This window comes from Columba livia, chromosome 19 (genome assembly GCF_036013475.1).
Source record: "Columba livia isolate bColLiv1 breed racing homer chromosome 19, bColLiv1.pat.W.v2, whole genome shotgun sequence".
Taxonomy (NCBI): Eukaryota; Metazoa; Chordata; class Aves; order Columbiformes; family Columbidae; genus Columba; species Columba livia.
Window position 1 is genome coordinate 3,988,487 of NC_088620.1, and position 16,300 is coordinate 4,004,786.

Consider the following 16,300-nt stretch of genomic DNA (forward strand, 5'->3'; position numbering starts at 1 on the left):
GGCCTCCAGAGGCAGGTGTGGCTGGGGGGTGTGGGTTGGGGGTCCCTGGGGGCTGTTTCTGACCCACTGCAGCTGGGGAGGCCCCTGCCCTTTGCTGCTCCAGCAGCGTGGCGGGGCTCTTGTGCCTCCGGTGGCTGTAGTTGTGTCGGTCCCCCATTGTCACAGGTCAGTGAGATCCCTCTGGCCTCCCTCCCCCAGCGCTGGTACGCCCCGTCTGTGGCCGACGGAGAAGCTAAAACCACTGTGTCCTCCGCATCCCCTCTCCTCCCTGCCCTCCAGTTCTGGGAATCCACCTCTCTCTCCTCCCTGGACACGTCGGGTATTGGCTCAGGCTCCAGCAGTGCCTCATCCTCTTCTGTCTCCTCCACGCCGGTGACGGCCTCCCGCACCCACAAGCGCTCGGTCTCCGGCATCTCCAGCTACTCCTCCCTCTCGCTGCCCCTCTACAACCAGCAAGTCGACGACTGCTGCATCATCCGCGTCAGCCTGGCCGTGGACAACGGCAACATGTACAAGAGCATCCTGGTTAGCACGGGACACCCGCAGTGACACCACGGAAGGGTGGCTTGTCCTGCTCAGCTGTGGGCATGGCCCGTTTGGGGAGGAGACGGTGGTGGGAGGCTTGAGTGTTTTGCATTCCTACAGTTAATAATGCTCTGTGCTCACAGGTGACAAGCCAGGATAAGACCCCAGTTGTTATTCGCAAAGCCATGGCCAAACACAACTTGGATGGAGACCGGCCTGAAGACTATGAGCTTGTTCAGATCATCTCAGAGGAGAGAGGTGTGTGCTGGGGTGCAGGGGGCTTTCCTGGGGGCTTAAGCCCTGGCTGGTCATCCAGCCTGGGCAGCACTGGGTTGGAGCTGGGCTGGGAGGTGATAGCAGAGGGGTCCCAGCACCTGGGTACAACTCGCAGCTCCACTCAGGACCCTTTTTGGGGAACGGGTGCCTGACTGACCCCATCCTTGGTCACTTCCAGAGCTGAAGATCCCTGACAACGCCAATGTCTTCTACGCCATGAACTCCGCTGCCAACTACGACTTCGTGCTGAAGAAGCGAGGCTTCTCCAAGGGGGTGAAGATCAAGCACGGCTCCAGCTCCACCCTGCCCAGGATGAAGCAGAAAGGCCTGAAGATCGCCAAGGGCATCTTCTAGCCTCAGCCCCACTGCCACCCATCACCGACGGGGCCTTGGGGACAGGCTGCTCTGTGCTCAGCTGTGGCCGGTCCTTGTGCCACCCGGCCTGGCGAGAGGAGCGACCCTGCCCCGCGGGGGACAGCCGTGCATCTCCTCCTGCACGGAGAGCCGGGGTGCTTTGGCAACCTGTGTCAACCTCTGCCTCTCTCTGCACAAGCTCCCGTTTCAATCAGGTGTTTTTCTCTACACAGGAAGGCAGCGGAGGGGATATCTCTCTTTTCTCTTTTTAACCTTCCACGGTGTGACACTAGTCCAGCCACCAGCCAGCCCAGAGCTGGAGCCCGCCTCTGCCGTAGGTGCCTTGTGTCCCAGGGAGCCGGGGAGCAGTGACATGCAGAGGGGCAGTTTGCAAGGAGCAGAGCACGAGTCATCGCCTCTCCCACTTGAGCTGTGCTGCCCATGGGGCACTCCTGTTCCCGGCTTTCCCAGCTCCCAGCATTGTTGTACCTCTCCATCCTTCCTCCGGGGGATAACCGGCATCACCACCGCCACGTCTCTGCCCGTCCTTCCCCTGGGAGAAGCCACGGAGAAGACGCAGCCCTGTGCTCGGAGCCCCGTGGAAGGTGCTGTGTCTGTGTTGTGATGGAGCTGGTGCCTCGTGCTCTCGACGACTGGAAGCCTGCATGGAAGCCTGCATGGTCTCGCTCCTCTCCCCAATCCAGCACATCCTCCAGCTGGACTTCGCCGGCCCGTGTTCAAACCTGCACCAAAGATCAAACGCCAGTGTCTCTTCTGCTGGTGGGGGAAGCTTTGCACGCCTCCCTATGCCCCCAGCGCTGCCAGCGTAACGAGGAGGAGGAGAGCGAATTTCTGTCCGAACTTGTGCAAACAGAGACTTCGGGTCTGCTGGGCAGGCGAGGAGCCAGAGAGCTCAGGGTGCTCCAGGTGCCACTGCCTGACCCGCAGAAAGTGCCACTCACCTTGGGCTTTAACCAGACTTTTTCAAACACTGACCATGGGAGAAGCAGCAATGAGACTTTTTTTTGTATAAAACAAAGTTTACTGATTTTTTTTTTTTTTTCAATATTTATTGGTTGTAAATAGAAGAGACGAACTTGTACATTTTACTAATCCAGCCTCCCCCTGCCCTGCAGCCCAGTCCCTCTCCACTCCCCACCCTGGTGTTTAACGCTGCTGGGAGGGACATTGGCAGCAGCAGCATCACTCTGTTGTGCTCGTGGGGCACAGACCCCACCGGCCACCCCCTCCCTTCCTCCTATACCACTACTCACCCGAGCAGCAGCAGAGATACTTGTTTTAATCATTGTAGGAAACACTAACCGAAGGGGGACCTTTTTTTGCTTCTGGTTCCATCTGTTGTTTTTTTTTAAGCGCTTTGTTCCTTTCTGTTCCCTGTCTGTGGGTGCTGTGCTGCCAGGTGAGTGCAGCACCTTCCCCAGCTCCAGGAGAAGGGCCTGGGTGGCACCTGGGGATCTCCCAGCCCCGTGTCCCCTCGGGCGGCATCACCCATCACTGCACATGATGGGAGCCCCTGGCTCCCTGACGCAGGGGCAGCCTCCTGCCTCCCCCCTGCCCAAAGCCCAGCGCCTGCCTTTGTTTTCCAGCACCCCAGGGTCTTCCCTCTGCTTCATACCTGCCAGCTCCTGCCCGCACCTTCCCTTCCCCTCCCACCAGTGTCCCCCAGCAGCCCAGTGTCACCAGAGGGACCGGCTGTACCATATGTATTTTGTACCACTTCAATGAAGGAGCACACCGCCCGGTGTGACTTGTACACAGCAATGTAATTAGTCTTTGCAATAAAATACTGATGCTCAAATGTCTCTGCCCCCAGGGCGGGGGTCATCCTGAACTCCTTCCCCAAAATTCTGGCGTGTTCCTGGAGAAAAAGGAGCGGAGCTGGCTGTGGAGGAGGCAGCACTTGGTTTATTGTTTGTACCTTACATTAACTCAGCTGAGCGGAGCTTTGTTCTGTGTTTGAACTAAGATACCAGTGTTTGATTTTCAAATGAACCGTGTTCATTTGAACCTGGGAGTTGTGGGACCAGCACACTGTCCTGCTGCATAAATGTGGGAATTATTCACTGCCAGAAAGTGGGTTTTCCTGCTGGCTTTGTTTCCAAGATCACCAGCGAGTCCCAATGCTGAAGTCATGGCACAATTTTCACTCCCCTTAGGCCAGCAAAAGGGCAGCACCTGCCTCAGGGACTCCAGGAGCACGGGAGTGTTTCTCCAGCACCTCAGCACCTTTCCTATCTTACACAGGGTCAAGCCTACACAGGGAGAGATTTGGGAATGCAATTTCTCCTCTTTTCTGGTGTAGTAACAGCTGGCTTGGATTCTGGGCTCTTTCTCAGCAGTTTGTTGAGCTTGCTTGAGGGTTTATTAGCCAGGAATTATGAAAATGTAAGCAAGAGCTCCCAAACATCCAGAATGGCAGCCACCAGCAGGCACGGCAGCCTGTGCAGAGAGATTGTCGGCATCTTAGTACAAGTTGCTGCTGAACCCTCAGCACTCGAGGAACGCGAGCAGAGATGATTCCATCCAACAGCAGCCAGACTGCTCACCGAGTTCACACATAGTCCAGAATTTCTGTCTCCATTTCATTTTCACTCCCATCAGAAGGCTTGAAGTCCTCTTCCTCCTCCTCTTCGTCATCCTCATCCTCTCCAGAGTCGTATGTCAGCTGCTCTTTGCCATCTTCGCTGCTTGTTGTACTTGAGAAAAGAGCTTAATTGGGAAGAAAGACAGACACTGTGATGCCTCCTCTCAGTGAAACCTGGGGGCGTTTGCAGCAGAGTTCATAAAACAAGTGAGAGAAGACAGAAGTCAGAGGGGCACAGCTCATGCTGCACATCTTAGCAGAACTGGATCAAGCCCAAAGCAACGTGTTCCCATACTCCAGGAACACCAGCAGCTCTGCAGGGCGGTGCTTCCTCTCCTGGCTGAGTCTGATCTAATTCACGGGGATACTGCTTGGCCCCAGCATCATGCAAAAATAATTTCCTTACTTCTTGTTCAATTAATAACATCAAAAAAAAGTAAAATGCCACCAACAGGTACATCAGTAAGAATAAGAGCTTGATAATCACTGAGCAAAAACATCTAAAACCTGAAAGCTGTGGAAGATGGAACCGAAAACCTTTATCCCAGCCCTTCCTAGTCCCAAGCCATGTTGATGCTGCAGGACAACAGCCCCAGGTCATGTGCTGTAATGCACTAGAACATAAAGAATGCCAGATGTGGCATAAAGGAGGAGGCAAACACAGGAACACTACTGCTGCAGTGCTGACTGCAACATCCTTATTCAACCCACAATGTCTCAACGCCATCGGGAAGGCAGTAGTATGCTTTGAAGCATCCTTACCAGGTCTTGCAGATCTGATTATCTGCTTTATCATCAGGGACATGCTGTCTCGCAGATCATCACTGGTCTTTGGAAGGCACCACCCATCCCGCTCTGTGCATTCTGACTCTGTGCCATCATTCCGATGGATAATTTTCTGTAGGCTAAAAAGCAGCAGAAGAGAAGGAGATGTTAGCCTTCTACACTCAAGTGTAGGCTTCAAGTGAGACAGACTATGGCTTGCTTCCATTTTACTACGCTGAGCTGGAATAGCATATGTGGTTATTCAGGTAATTATCACATGGGGAATGAAGTTCAGGTGTGAAAAATCTGTTCTATTTTTATTCAGAAGCTCAACACCTCTTAAGTTTCTGGTCAAGGAGAGAGAGGAGAAGGGAATGGACTGGATCTAAACAACATACTATGAAATCTAGCTCTAGCAGAAGACTCAGCTGCCAGCGTGCCGTACCTTTCCACGTTCAAGTCACAGAGCTGGTAGAACATCTGCCGATAAGGGGGTAAGGCTCCTTCTTGGAAAATGTAGACAGATTCCTAAGAGGAGGAAGGAAGGAAAGGATTAATGTGCATTTTATGGTGTGACGGGGCAACTCTGGCATAACTGAAAAGGACTTCTGGTGGGCTGATTCAAGAACAAGGCACTTCCAACATAGGTCTGCACAGGGCAAAAGGTAAAGCTGAATGAGGACTGCGGCAAAATTTCACGGCATCCATAGTCACGACAGCACAACTCTGCAGAGAACACGCTTCATGTCTTTACACTGCAGCTCTGTTCCTCCATAGGCTTAATTCGAGCAAAAAGAGAAGAATAAAAGACTCCTGTTTAAATATTTATTTTGCCTTGCTGGATTTTGCAGGACGACCTGATAAACACACAGTGATTTTTTTAACTTCACTGTCCATAAAGTAACTGTTTTATCAATTGAAATAAAATGCTCATCAGGCCTAAGACCAGGGCTGAGAGCACCAATCCCATCTTGCAGCAGGTAAGAAATCCATTTAGTGCACAGCAGGTGAAGTTCTGCAGCGACATGTACAACTAGTGGCTTCCCAGGTAACCCTGAGGACATCCACTCACAACTGTCCCCTTAATGACTGACAAAACAGGAAACACCCTGTTTTTGACTGAGATTCTGGTAAAAGGGAGCAATGCTCACCTTCAGTTTATACATGCTGGAGGCAGACTTTTTTGCACCGGATGCACCAGACGTACCAAGCCCCTGTTTCAGATCATGTACGCTGACTGTATGACTTACTGAAAGACAAAAAAAGAGTCATAATAAGGGACATCTTTCATCCTGTGTCTGCCAACAGGTACTGTGCCTCAGCTAGACATGCATCCAAGGTTCTCACAACACTTCTACTCACTAAACAGCAGCACTACATTATAGCCAGAAATAAAGCTCCAGTTTTGGCTCAGCTAGAACACAGACAACCCTGTGGGGATGGGGTGAACAAAGAAGAGCCAGCCAGCCCTTCTGCAGGCACAGCGTACCTGGCTTCTTGACAGTGATGGGCAGACTGTAGTTATACGTGCTGCGTTTTGCTTTCACAGGCATGTCGTTGGAGGCGTAACCTAGAGGTGAAAAAATAAAACCAATAATGAAGCGAGGGCCAGCACCCTGCGGAACATCCCTGCCTGAGTGACAGAAGCGCTGGGCCGGTGTGTGAAGGGCTGGCGGGTCCCTGGGCTGGGTGACTTTAGCAAGGCGAGGAGAGGAGAAGTGTCAGATCAACAAAACCCCACCTGGGCTTGGAACACATGTGGGAGAAAAGTCAGCCAGCTGTCCACTGAGTGTGGGATGTGCCAAATGAGCAAAGACACATACTATGAAACAAAGTATTACAGGAGTTAACGGAAGAAATACAGTAAGAATGAGCTCAAAAGGTGTCATCTTCATCAGAGCAGAAATATGGTAGAAAGAGTTTGAAAAACAAGTAAAAAGTACTACCAGGATTAACCAGAAAGCAGAGAGAGCATCTCTGGGGGTTGGGCCCTTTTACCATATTTCATTCCACAGCGAATTCGGAAGTCCAGCACTTGATAAATCTTTGCTTCAGGGTGTTTTCTGGGGTCATAGCCAAACCTAACCCATAAGCTTCTCCAAGGACCTGTTAACTGCATAAACACACATGGGAGGAGATGGTTACAAAAAACCCGTACAATGTTGCAGAGGTTCTTAAAATAACTCTAGCATTTCCCCTCATTCCCAAAGATTATTTCGTTTACCAGCTCTTTCCTCACCTGCCACACCAGTGTTTATATACTGAAACTTGGACAATCAATGCATCAAAGCACAAATATTTGTGTGCTTTTACAAACTAACTTGCAAGGTCACAATCAAGTGCTCATATGGAAAAATTCTGCTGCCATTGCCAGATGAACAGTCAACTTGAGTCTCCGACTGACTTGCAAAGCAGAGTAGAACCAATGGTGTGAACAGTTACTGAATCCTTCATGGTTTTAACTTCTGTTTAAAAACAAGGCTTTTCTTCCCTCCTCCTCTTTACATAACATTAAGCCCTGGTACTTAGTGCCAGGACCTCAGAAACGGTGAAGGACCAGAACTCTCAGCTGATACTCCCTTGCTCTGCCTCCCCGCAGCCCCCGCAGGCACATACAGACTCACCATGTAATAGGCCAAATACGGCAACAGAAGTTTCAGCTTGTCTGGGTGGACACTGATATTGGCTTTTACTGCATTCCGAGACCAGACAGGACGGACTTCAAAGAGCTAAAATAGTAAGGAAACAACTATGGGAACAGTAGGAAGTGGGTTACTAACAGCAGTTCAGCTTTCAAAGTGGACTTTCTTCTGTATTTGGGCCTTTGGCCCTTAGTATGAGCTACCAGAACAGCAATATAAGAACTAGAGGCAGTTTTTTCCTACACAGCACGCTGCAGTACAGAGCTCAAGTCAGAAATAAGGCACGTACCTTCCTCAGCTCTTCCTCCACCTTTTTATCCACAGAGTTGGTGCACAACTTCTTCCAGGTCTGTACAGCAGCATCCAGGGGTTTAGTTGGGATTTCTTCATCATCAAAGTTCACAAAGATAGCATTGTGTGAGCGACGGGCCCTGCTGAGGCCAATGAGGTTCTCACCAGTCACCTGGGGATTGTTGTATCCCTCCCTAAGAAAGAGGAAAGGATCGGGTTTGCTTTCTGCCCGTGGCAAACACGGACTTGGGGCCTTCATGGAAACACATGAAAATGGAAGTTTGTGCTCCAGATTTTGGAAGAGAAGGGACTCAGCCATGTGAGCAGTGGGTTGCTTTACCTCCGGGCCCAACTCCCTGCAGGGTTTGGAACCACATACTGGTACCATAAAAGACTCTTGTGACACCACTGAGGAAAGAAAATTTAAATTAAAAAAAATCCCTGCAAAGCTACACCCAGTTGCTGTAGTTATTGCAGATCAGCAGGGTACAGGGACAAGGCAAGATAGAAACACAGGTATGAGTTCAATCTAGAAATAAGAACTTGCTTTTTTTTAAAAGGAAAAAAAAAGTGCCAATGAAGGACTACAGTGAGAAAACAAAAGATGTTTCTTGTGGGAGATCTGACAGATTGTACTTCTGGCAAAACCAACTGGGGCCAGGATAGCACAGGTCCGGTGAGCGCGGTCACAGGAACGTTTGGCATCAACTCCTGTGCACTCTCCCTCAGCTCCAGCTGCTGGAAGCTGCAGAAAGCCGGGCTCACCGCACCCCACGCAGAAGTATATAACAAAGCAGCAAACTGTCTCACTGCCTCTCCATTCCAGAATGAACACAGCTATTTCCTACATAATGAGAAAAGGCACTAACCGGTGTTGTATATCCGGCCGATAAAAATAGTCAACGGGAGTGTCCAGTCGTGAGAAAATTGGGGGTGGGATGTAGAGAGGTAATTCTCCATTGAAAAACTCTTCCTTCTCTGGCTTGAGCATCAGGACTTTGTCATACATGGAGGTTTGTTTGCCATCAGGACCAGAGTGCATCGCCAGGTACTGGAAATCTGACATTCCTGCGAGAAACAAAAGTTAAAACATTGTGAAGTTCATTGTGAATACCACAGTATTTCTCACAACACTCAACTTGCAGAAGCAGGAGTCTGGTAAGTTTATGTAAAGGCTTATACAGCAAGGAGACTTGATTGTCCTTCCAGTTGTAAATTCTTAGGACACGCTTCACTTTCCCATCAGACACACTCACCTTTAAGCCACGTGGACACAAACCCAAGTATTACCTTGAAATTTGTAAACGGTGGTGACAGTCCCAACAATCTCCATTTCAAACTGGACTTCTGGCTGGATTTCTTCTCCGCTGTCCAGCTGCTTCTTCTTCTTGGTCCTCCTCTTGACCTTGAGCAGCATGGTGGAGGTGGGGAAGCGATTGGCGCAGACGGGATGGCAGTAAGGGTCCTTGGGGCGGAAATACAGCTCCAGCCTTTTGGTAGGGTCTGCGTAGATCTGTCGGCGACGGTGGGCACAGGATCCATTAGCATCATTAACATCACACCCACACAGCCCGTCTCCCCTGGAATCTGTTTGGCACCAGCCCATGACCCCACACCCTCAACCATGGGGCTTCCCCTCACAGCACCTCGGGGAGCAGGAGGAGCAGGGATGAGCTCGTCTCTTTAGTGACCAGCGACAGAACCCAAGGGAGCAGCGGGAAGATGAGCCAGGGGAGGGTCAGTTGGACATGAGGAAAAGGTTCTTCACCCAAGGGTGCTGGACACTGAACAGGCTCCCCAGGGAGGTGTCACAGCTCCAAGCCTGACAGTGCTCAAGAAGAGACTGGACAACATCCTCAGACACACGGTGTGAGCTGTGGGGTGTCCTGTGCAGGGACAGGAGTTGGACTCCATCATCCGTGTGGGTCCTTCTAGCTCAGGACCTTCTATGAACCCCGCTCCACCAGCAGCACATCGGGGGGACGAGCAGCCGCCCCCGTCCTGCCCGACACCTCCCATCCCCTCGCTCCTGCACAGCAGCGACCCCGAAACCACGCGTGGAGCCTGCGGGGAACCTTTCCCCGCTCCCCGGCAGGGGGGTCCCACAGGGAACCGCCGCCCTCCCCAGACCCTCGCAGCCTCGGGGCCCCGCTCACCCGCGACACCCCCTGCTCTCCTCCCAGCGTCCGCAGCATGGCTCCGACGTCCCGCACCAGCCCCGGGTACTCCACGCACACCAGGCGCGGCGTGCGGGGCAGCTCCAGCACGGCCGAACCCCGCTCGGCCGCCGCCATCGCTCCCCGCCCCGCTCCGCTCCGTTCCGGCGCCGCCCCGCGCGGCCGCGCACGAAGGTTCCGCTGCACGACGGTTCCGCCAGCGGGGAGTGCGGAGATGGAGGTCGGTGGGCGGTCGTACTCCCCTTCCAGCCCCGGAGCCGGAGCTCCCCAGCCCGGCCTGGTCCCTGCCAAGCAGCACTTGTGCCCATAAGTGCAGAACAGCCTCCCCCTTGGCGTTACTTTCCCCTTCGAGTTTCTGAGCTGGTTTCCGTGCAGTCATGGCAACAGGTTTGCTTGTGTGTATTGCACTGTACTTATTGAAGAGCTGTTTGATATGAGTGTGGATGTTGATGGTAAGGCAGGGATATCCAGAAGGCAGTTTAGGCTTGGCCTGTCCTGCCCGGGGTCACACAGGCAACAAGGACAAACAAACCCTGAGCTGCAGCTCCGTGTGCCAGCAGCTCCACCAGGACATTGCTCTGCCATGGGCCAGGGAACACGCTTTGCAAGGGACTGGATGTCGCTTGTTGCCTGACCTTAGTATCAGGGAGAAAATCTTGTCACAGCAAAGACAGAAGCCAGAATCGCTCAGTTACAAGCAAGACTTTAATGAATTGGGACTGTCTTTAAAAGGTGTTTTTTCTTAGCTCCACAGCAGTTCCAGAGTCTGGGAGGCGTTGGCAACCACCGGCAGATTCTGATAGACCGTGTTCCAGTAGGTCACGTACTGGGATCTCAGGTTCTGCTTCACAGAGTTCTTGTTTAGGTCGCTGTTGATTTCCAGGTAATAACCACCATCAGTGGTGTAGGCTGGCCAGTTAACAGGCACCTCTGAGTACCCAGTGTTGGGATCCCTGGGGAAACACAAGAAACAGTTAGGCGGTTTTATCAGGGCAGCTTGTGGATGCAGTAAGGTTTGTGGTGTTCAGCAGGAACTCCGTCTGCTCAAGTGAGGCTTTAAGGGAGTGCAAAGAGAGAGTTTGACATTGGGACAAGCGACCACAATTCTGCCTGATAGGAGCAACTTGAGTCTCCATCCTTGGTCCCCACGCACATCAGCCCTACCTGCAGATGGGGACTTAACTCCTGTCTGAGTGCCAGGATTCAGAAACAAACATCATAACTAAGTTTAAACAGAGTTCACAAGTTCTGAAAAAGCTTCTGCTGTCCCCAGGTGTTCCCTGGATGAGGAGGACCCAGAGCACACCACTGGGAGACACAGAGCCAGGCTCACAGCAGGAGCACTGCCACGAGCCCCAAATGTGGAAGTGGAATCACTCACCCTGTCCTGGCAAAATTGGTCCAGTAAGCAATCATGGCTCTTGAGAGCCTCCTGTACTTGGGCCAGTAGCCCAGGGGAGTGGAAAAGGGTTTCCCAAACACATACTGCAGGTCATCAGCATGGTCTGCCCCTACCCACCCTGGGTAGACGGGCATTCGGGATGGCTGGGAGAACAAGTAGCTGTATGTCTTGCCAGTCCTGGGGAAATAAAATAGACTTGCTGAGTGGCATTAAAACAAATTCCTAGCATGACAACACTGCAGGATTAGAGAAATAATGAATGTCTGAGCCACATCTAAGTGTGTACTCAGTACCAAAACAGCTGCCTCCTTCCAGTTTAGCCCCCTGTGCTAGAAAAGTAGCATTTCAGCCCCAGGCAGGCTTTGCGCTCCTGCCAGGGCTGAGCTTCTCACCGGGCATGCTGCACATGCATATTCAGTGTCCACTGCGCAGGAATCAGGAAGATGTAATCAGTAGCCAAAGCCACCACTGTCTTCTTCATGACCTCCTGGTCTGGCTTGTCGCCCCACGTTTGTGTGTAGAGATTGTACGTCTCAGCGGCTCCACGCTCGCCCCTGTCCGCGGTGAGTCCTCTGACCAAATTATAGACCTCATCCCTGAAAAGACAGGTAGTATCAAGTGATTAAAGACTGGCACCTTCCAGTGGGGCAGGACTCATGGAAATGGATCCCAGCCCCCACTGATGGCCACATCCAACCCTGCGATTGGCAATGACCTGGTGGAATAAAAACCCGGAATGTGAGACCAGGTTTCACATGGTGGGCATGTGCTTCCCAGGCTTCTCAGCAGAACGGCTGGGGCCAAACTGGTCACAAGCTCCTTTCATCCCCAAAGAGGAGCCTTACGGGGCAGGTGCCCAGCACACCTGGCATGTACCTGCTCTGGAAAGAAAGCATCAGGGCTGCCAAGCCTGTCGCTGGTGCTGAGATCAGGAGCACCTTCAAGGCCAATGTGGAGGTTTCCCCGCCAGCTGGTCCTTTCTCTTGAAGGCCATGGACTTGGCAGCATATGCCCGAGGCAGCCTGGCTTGGCGTGACATCTTGTTTTGGAGGTTGTGCCCTGTCTACTCAGCTCTGAGTCCTCAGAGTTTGGGGCACATTAAAGAGAAGTTTCCTCCTGTTAAGGGTTTTAGGACCGTTCCTCACTTACGCAGTGATTCTCACAAGTGGGCGGTTGACAGCAGGCATATCAATGCCAGCAAAGAAGTGTCCATCCATGTTGTTGACCCCAGCAAGGTAGTCGATATCAGCAGCATTGGCAAAGAGGTTCTCTGGCATGTCTGGGAGGAAGTCTCCATCAACAACAGGAGTGAGGGCGAGTGTGTGAACCACGGGAACTGCAGCAAGAGACAAAACCTGAGTGCATTAGAAGCTGAGCAAAGACAGAAGCGTGACTTGGCATATCCCAAGGCTCAAGGAACTGTAGAGAGCACAGGCTGAGTGGGTGTGGGACCACAGGACAGCCCTGGGGACTCACCAGGCAGGTTAACCAGCTGCAGGGTGTAGGCCGATGTCAGGGCTTGGGGGTCAGAGACACGCAGGCAGTTGGCCAAGGCGGTGGTGTTGTCCGTGCGGCAGCCCACCTTCTCTCCAATCTGCAGGAGGGGACAGAGAGAAACCTCCCAGCATTACCTCCCAAAGCCAGGCTTTGCTCCTGGCTTTGCTGGGGCAGAGTTTTATTTTAATCTTAAAGCGGCATGTATCCACAGGGCTCCTGTCAAATCCCTTGCTAGTTATGCTGTTCTTTAGGGGATCACGTCTTGGTTTTCCCATTCCCTTAGGCAAGACTTGCACGTTACCTTTTTAGCCCAGGACAGAGGGTCCTTCTGGATGGCCCAGCTGCACAGAGCGACACCGCTCTGGCTGATGGCTCTCTTGAACAATCCTGCGTTCTTTGGGCTCAGCATCTGTGGTGCACAACAACAAAGTGTTTCAGGTACTAACTCCTAAACAGACCAGCGCCTGCCAGACCTGGCCAGTCTCTTCACAGCTTGTGCATCTGACCCGCAGAAGCTGCCGGCTCTCGTGCTGTGAACAGCATCAGCAGTTCAAATTAAAAAGCCCTACAGTGAAGAGCAGAGTAGGTGGACATGGCAAGTAAATGCTGTTTCACCAGAAGTCCAAAAGGTAGGACATGAGCCTTCTGCAGGGGAACCAATAAAGACAACACACCTGCAGGGAGACACTGACAGCACCGGCTGATTCCCCAAAGATGGTGATGTTATCTGGGTCACCCCCAAAGGCCCGGATATTCCTCTTCACCCAGGCAATAGCCATGTGCTGGTCCTTCAGCCCGTAGTTCCCTGAGCAACAGAGAGCAACCACCATTGAGCAAGGGCACAGCAAAGCCGACACGCCGGGGACCCGGGACAGGGTCCCCTGAATGGGCAGCAGCTACAGTACCTGGCAGGTTTGCATCTCCAGTGCTCAGGAAGCCAAGGGACCCCAGACGATAGTTGATGGTCACCACGATCACGTTGCCCCGCACAGCGATCTCCTCACCATCATAGAGGTAGTTATCGAGAAAGTTGGCTCCCTGAGCCCCTCCAAGAAGGAAAGCACCGCCGTAGATCCAGATCATCACTGGCAGGTTGGTAGAGACTGGGAGAAGAGGAAGAAGGGCAGTGTGAGCCACAGCACAGCTGGAAAGTGCTGCCCATCAATCTTTGTACCCACTCGCTGGGCATGACTCCATCTGGGCAGGACCAGACATGATGCTTTCAATAGCTTATGGCCAAGAAAAGCCACGCTCTGTACAATGGCTGAAACTCCCAACAGGCTGCAGCTGCAGGACACTGGTTGACGTGGCTCCCACCCTTCCCTCTGCAAATCACGACTCCTGCAGCCGCCCAATATTGAGATGCAGTTGCTGAAGGAACTCCAGAGTAATTTGGCCACAAAATGCAACTGAGAATTTCCTCCCTAGGTCTCTGCCAAGCACATACCCTGTTTCCTGCCTTGAGGGATCCAGATGTTCAGGTAGAGACAGTCCTCGCTCCCACGGACAGCAGTTTGTGCAAGTGTCGGCTGCAGGCAGCGCTTTCGGTATTCTTTTGCCTTCAGTGTTCCTGAAAGGAGAGGCAGCAGGTCCTAGTTAGAGGCTTCAACTCCATCCTTTGGTTGCCCATTCATCCTCTCCTCCGTGGGCCCAGTGGATAGCAATGCCTACCCAGCCACTGGGACCAGTCTGAGGGAGTGACAAAGTGGGACCCTTTTCCGTATGAACTAGCTTGGGACACCTGAAACATGGTGAGGGGAGACGCAGGTGCTGCTTAGGAGATGAAAGCAGGCAACAACTCTTAGGGCTTGTCAAGAAAGGACTAAAGAAAGAGAGAGGTGAGAAGAAAACCTCAAACCAAAGGCATCCAAAAGCTGGATCTTACCCTGCCAGCCAGGATGAGGTTGAGGGTCTTCCAGAGTTCTTGGAGGGGCAGCAAAGGGAATCCCTCTGAAGATGTCGATGTAGTCTCCAAAGAGTCCCAATCTTTTACTTTCGCCTTCCACAAAACCACCCTCGGTGTACACGACACCCAGCTGCATGTGATACCATTGAGAAGAGAAAATCCATTGCACAGTCCTTCATGTCTCTGGCTTCTCACGTTGCCCACCTGCACATTTTGCCCTGGCCAGTCCCCCAGATGGATGGATTTGCAGCCCCCTTCTCCAGCCACCTCCTTGGACCCTTGTGCAAAGCCCACAGCTTTTGTACTTACGGTTGCAGCCCACGCCACCCCGAGGTAGGAGCACAGGGCAAAACAGAGGATCTCCCAGCGAGCCATGGTGAGCGTGCACCGGAGAGCCCTTCCCGAACTGCAGCTGTACGTGTATATATCCTGGAATGCGTCTGTGTGTCGCTGTGTGAGAGCCCTGCAGGTGTTGTTTTCGTGGGCTGGAAGCCAAACCTGAGAAAATATCTCTATCTAACAAACTTCAGAGAACAGAAAAAATGATAAAGCCTTGAGAAGCCTCATACAAGTGCAGAATGCTGAAATAATATTAAACCATGCATTAGAGCATATTATAAGCAGCTAATGAGAAACCTTGCACACGTAACACACTGGGGATTGACAAGACTCAGAAAATGCCAGCAGATCCTTAATTTCAGTGACTGGGTGGTAAGGATCCAGCCAGCAATGGCACACTAATGGCCTGGCTCTGTGGACCCATTTCCTGCATCCTTCCATACTTGTTATTTACTGGGGGTGTCAAAATGCAATTGAGAAGTGCATCGGCTACTGAGAACAATACACACTACATGCTGCAGAAAGGAATTACTCACTGCAGAATTTCCGCATTTTCACTCCTGTCAGAAGGCTTGAAGTCATCTTGCTCCTAAATTCTTTTTCAGAGCACAGGCAGCTCTAAGGAAGACAATTCCAGAACCCCGGTTGGCATTTCAGGTATGTCCTGACATGATGTTCTCATGCCTTGACAAATTTTTATCCCATCCATCATTTCAAGGGGAGCTGCAGCTGTTCAGGACACCAAATATTCCTGTATCCCTGGCAGAATATGCCAGCGCAGCCCTTTTTATTTGATAGATAAGAGAGCAGAGAAAGCAAGTGTGTATTCAGCTAATGGCACAAATGGCAGCTGATATTGAACCAGAGTGGAACTCAAAGTCCTGCATTCAAGTTCCTGGCCTAATTACATAGGCCCATACCTCACTATTAACAAGTTAAACAGAAAACAGAATCACAAAACCTTCAGAGAAACCAGCAGTAGTTGCAGCAATTATTGAGAAGGTCTGCATGCCCCAGTATCGTCCTCAGCCCAGCTATGAGTAAGGCACGTACCTTCCTCAGCTCTTCCTCCACCTCTTTATCCAGAGAGTTGGTGCACAATTTCTTCCAGGTCTGTACAGCAGCATCCAGGGGTTTAGTTGGGATTTCTTCATCATCAAAGTTCACAAAGATAGCATTGTGTGAGCGACAGGCCCTGCTGAGGCCAATGAGGTTCTCACCAGTCACCTGGGGATTGTTGTATCCCTCCCTAAGAAAGAGGAAAGGATCAGGTTTGCTTTCTGCCCGTGGCAAACACGGACTTGGGGCCTTCATGGAAACACATGAAAATGGAAGTTTGTGCTCCAGATTTTGGAAGAGAAGGGACTCAGGCATGTGAGCAGTGGGTTGCTTTACCTCTGGGCCCAACTCCCTGCAGGGTTTGGAACCACATACTGGTACCATAAAAGACTCTTGTGACACCACTGAGGAAAGAAAATTTGAAGTAAAAACCCCTGCAAAGCTACACCCAGTTGCACACTG

At 51.8% G+C, this 16,300-nt stretch overlaps 3 protein-coding genes across 13 annotated transcripts in view; 1 reads left to right on the forward strand and 2 right to left on the reverse strand.

The window, feature by feature from the left end:
• Positions 1–2,974, forward strand: part of RALGDS (ral guanine nucleotide dissociation stimulator) — a 55,841-nt gene extending 52,867 nt beyond the window's left edge. For 6 of the 11 annotated variants that reach the window (XM_065035695.1, XM_065035696.1, XM_021280042.2 and 3 more), the window contains exons 16-18: positions 166–525; positions 669–783; positions 980–2,974. In XM_065035695.1, coding sequence (XP_064891767.1) covers positions 166–525; positions 669–783; positions 980–1,155 — 651 coding nt within the window. In that variant the 3' untranslated portion in view covers positions 1,156–2,974. The remainder of the gene's footprint in view (positions 1–165; positions 526–668; positions 784–979) is intronic. The other 5 variants (XM_065035697.1, XM_065035693.1, XM_021280043.2 and 2 more) reach the window with 2 other exon arrangements.
• GTF3C5 (general transcription factor IIIC subunit 5) lies at positions 2,204–9,800 on the reverse strand. Its single transcript, XM_005512914.4, has 11 exons — positions 9,615–9,800; positions 8,749–8,971; positions 8,328–8,526; positions 7,457–7,652; positions 7,150–7,254; positions 6,524–6,638; positions 6,015–6,095; positions 5,677–5,774; positions 4,971–5,053; positions 4,523–4,665; positions 2,204–3,885 (listed from the first exon to the last, which is right to left on the reverse strand). Exons 1-11 carry the CDS (start codon positions 9,750–9,752, stop codon positions 3,728–3,730), a joined length of 1,539 nt encoding a protein of 512 aa, XP_005512971.3. The 5' UTR covers positions 9,753–9,800; the 3' UTR covers positions 2,204–3,727.
• Positions 9,801–10,322: 522 nt separating this feature from the next.
• On the reverse strand, positions 10,323–14,870 carry LOC102095473 (bile salt-activated lipase). Its single transcript, XM_065035718.1, has 11 exons — positions 14,750–14,870; positions 14,420–14,570; positions 13,982–14,104; positions 13,440–13,637; positions 13,209–13,339; positions 12,836–12,943; positions 12,514–12,631; positions 12,187–12,373; positions 11,430–11,633; positions 11,017–11,214; positions 10,323–10,588 (listed from the first exon to the last, which is right to left on the reverse strand). The coding sequence occupies exons 1-11, from the start codon at positions 14,813–14,815 to the stop codon at positions 10,378–10,380; spliced, it is 1,695 nt and encodes a 564-aa protein (XP_064891790.1). The 5' UTR covers positions 14,816–14,870; the 3' UTR covers positions 10,323–10,377.
• Positions 14,871–16,300: the final 1,430 nt, after the last annotated feature.

Excerpts from the sequence above, each read along its gene's own strand:
- GTF3C5 (XM_005512914.4), bottom strand. The coding sequence starts at position 9,752 with ATGGCGGCGGCCGAGCGGGGTTCGGCCGTGCTGGAGCTGCCCCGCACG. Across the intron at positions 8,527-8,748 it reads CACCGTTTACAAATTTCAAG|GAATGTCAGATTTCCAGTAC; the intron begins GTAATACTTGGG and ends TGTTTCTCGCAG. Across the intron at positions 3,886-4,522 it reads AATCAGATCTGCAAGACCTG|CTCTTTTCTCAAGTACAACA; the intron begins GTAAGGATGCTT and ends TTCCCAATTAAG.
- LOC102095473 (XM_065035718.1), bottom strand. The coding sequence starts at position 14,815 with ATGGCTCGCTGGGAGATCCTCTGTTTTGCCCTGTGCTCCTACCTCGGG. Across the intron at positions 13,638-13,981 it reads CCCTCAAGGCAGGAAACAGG|TCTCTACCAACCTGCCAGTG; the intron begins GTATGTGCTTGG and ends CTCTTCTCCCAG. Across the intron at positions 12,374-12,513 it reads GCAGCTGGTTAACCTGCCTG|TTCCCGTGGTTCACACACTC; the intron begins GTGAGTCCCCAG and ends CTCTTGCTGCAG.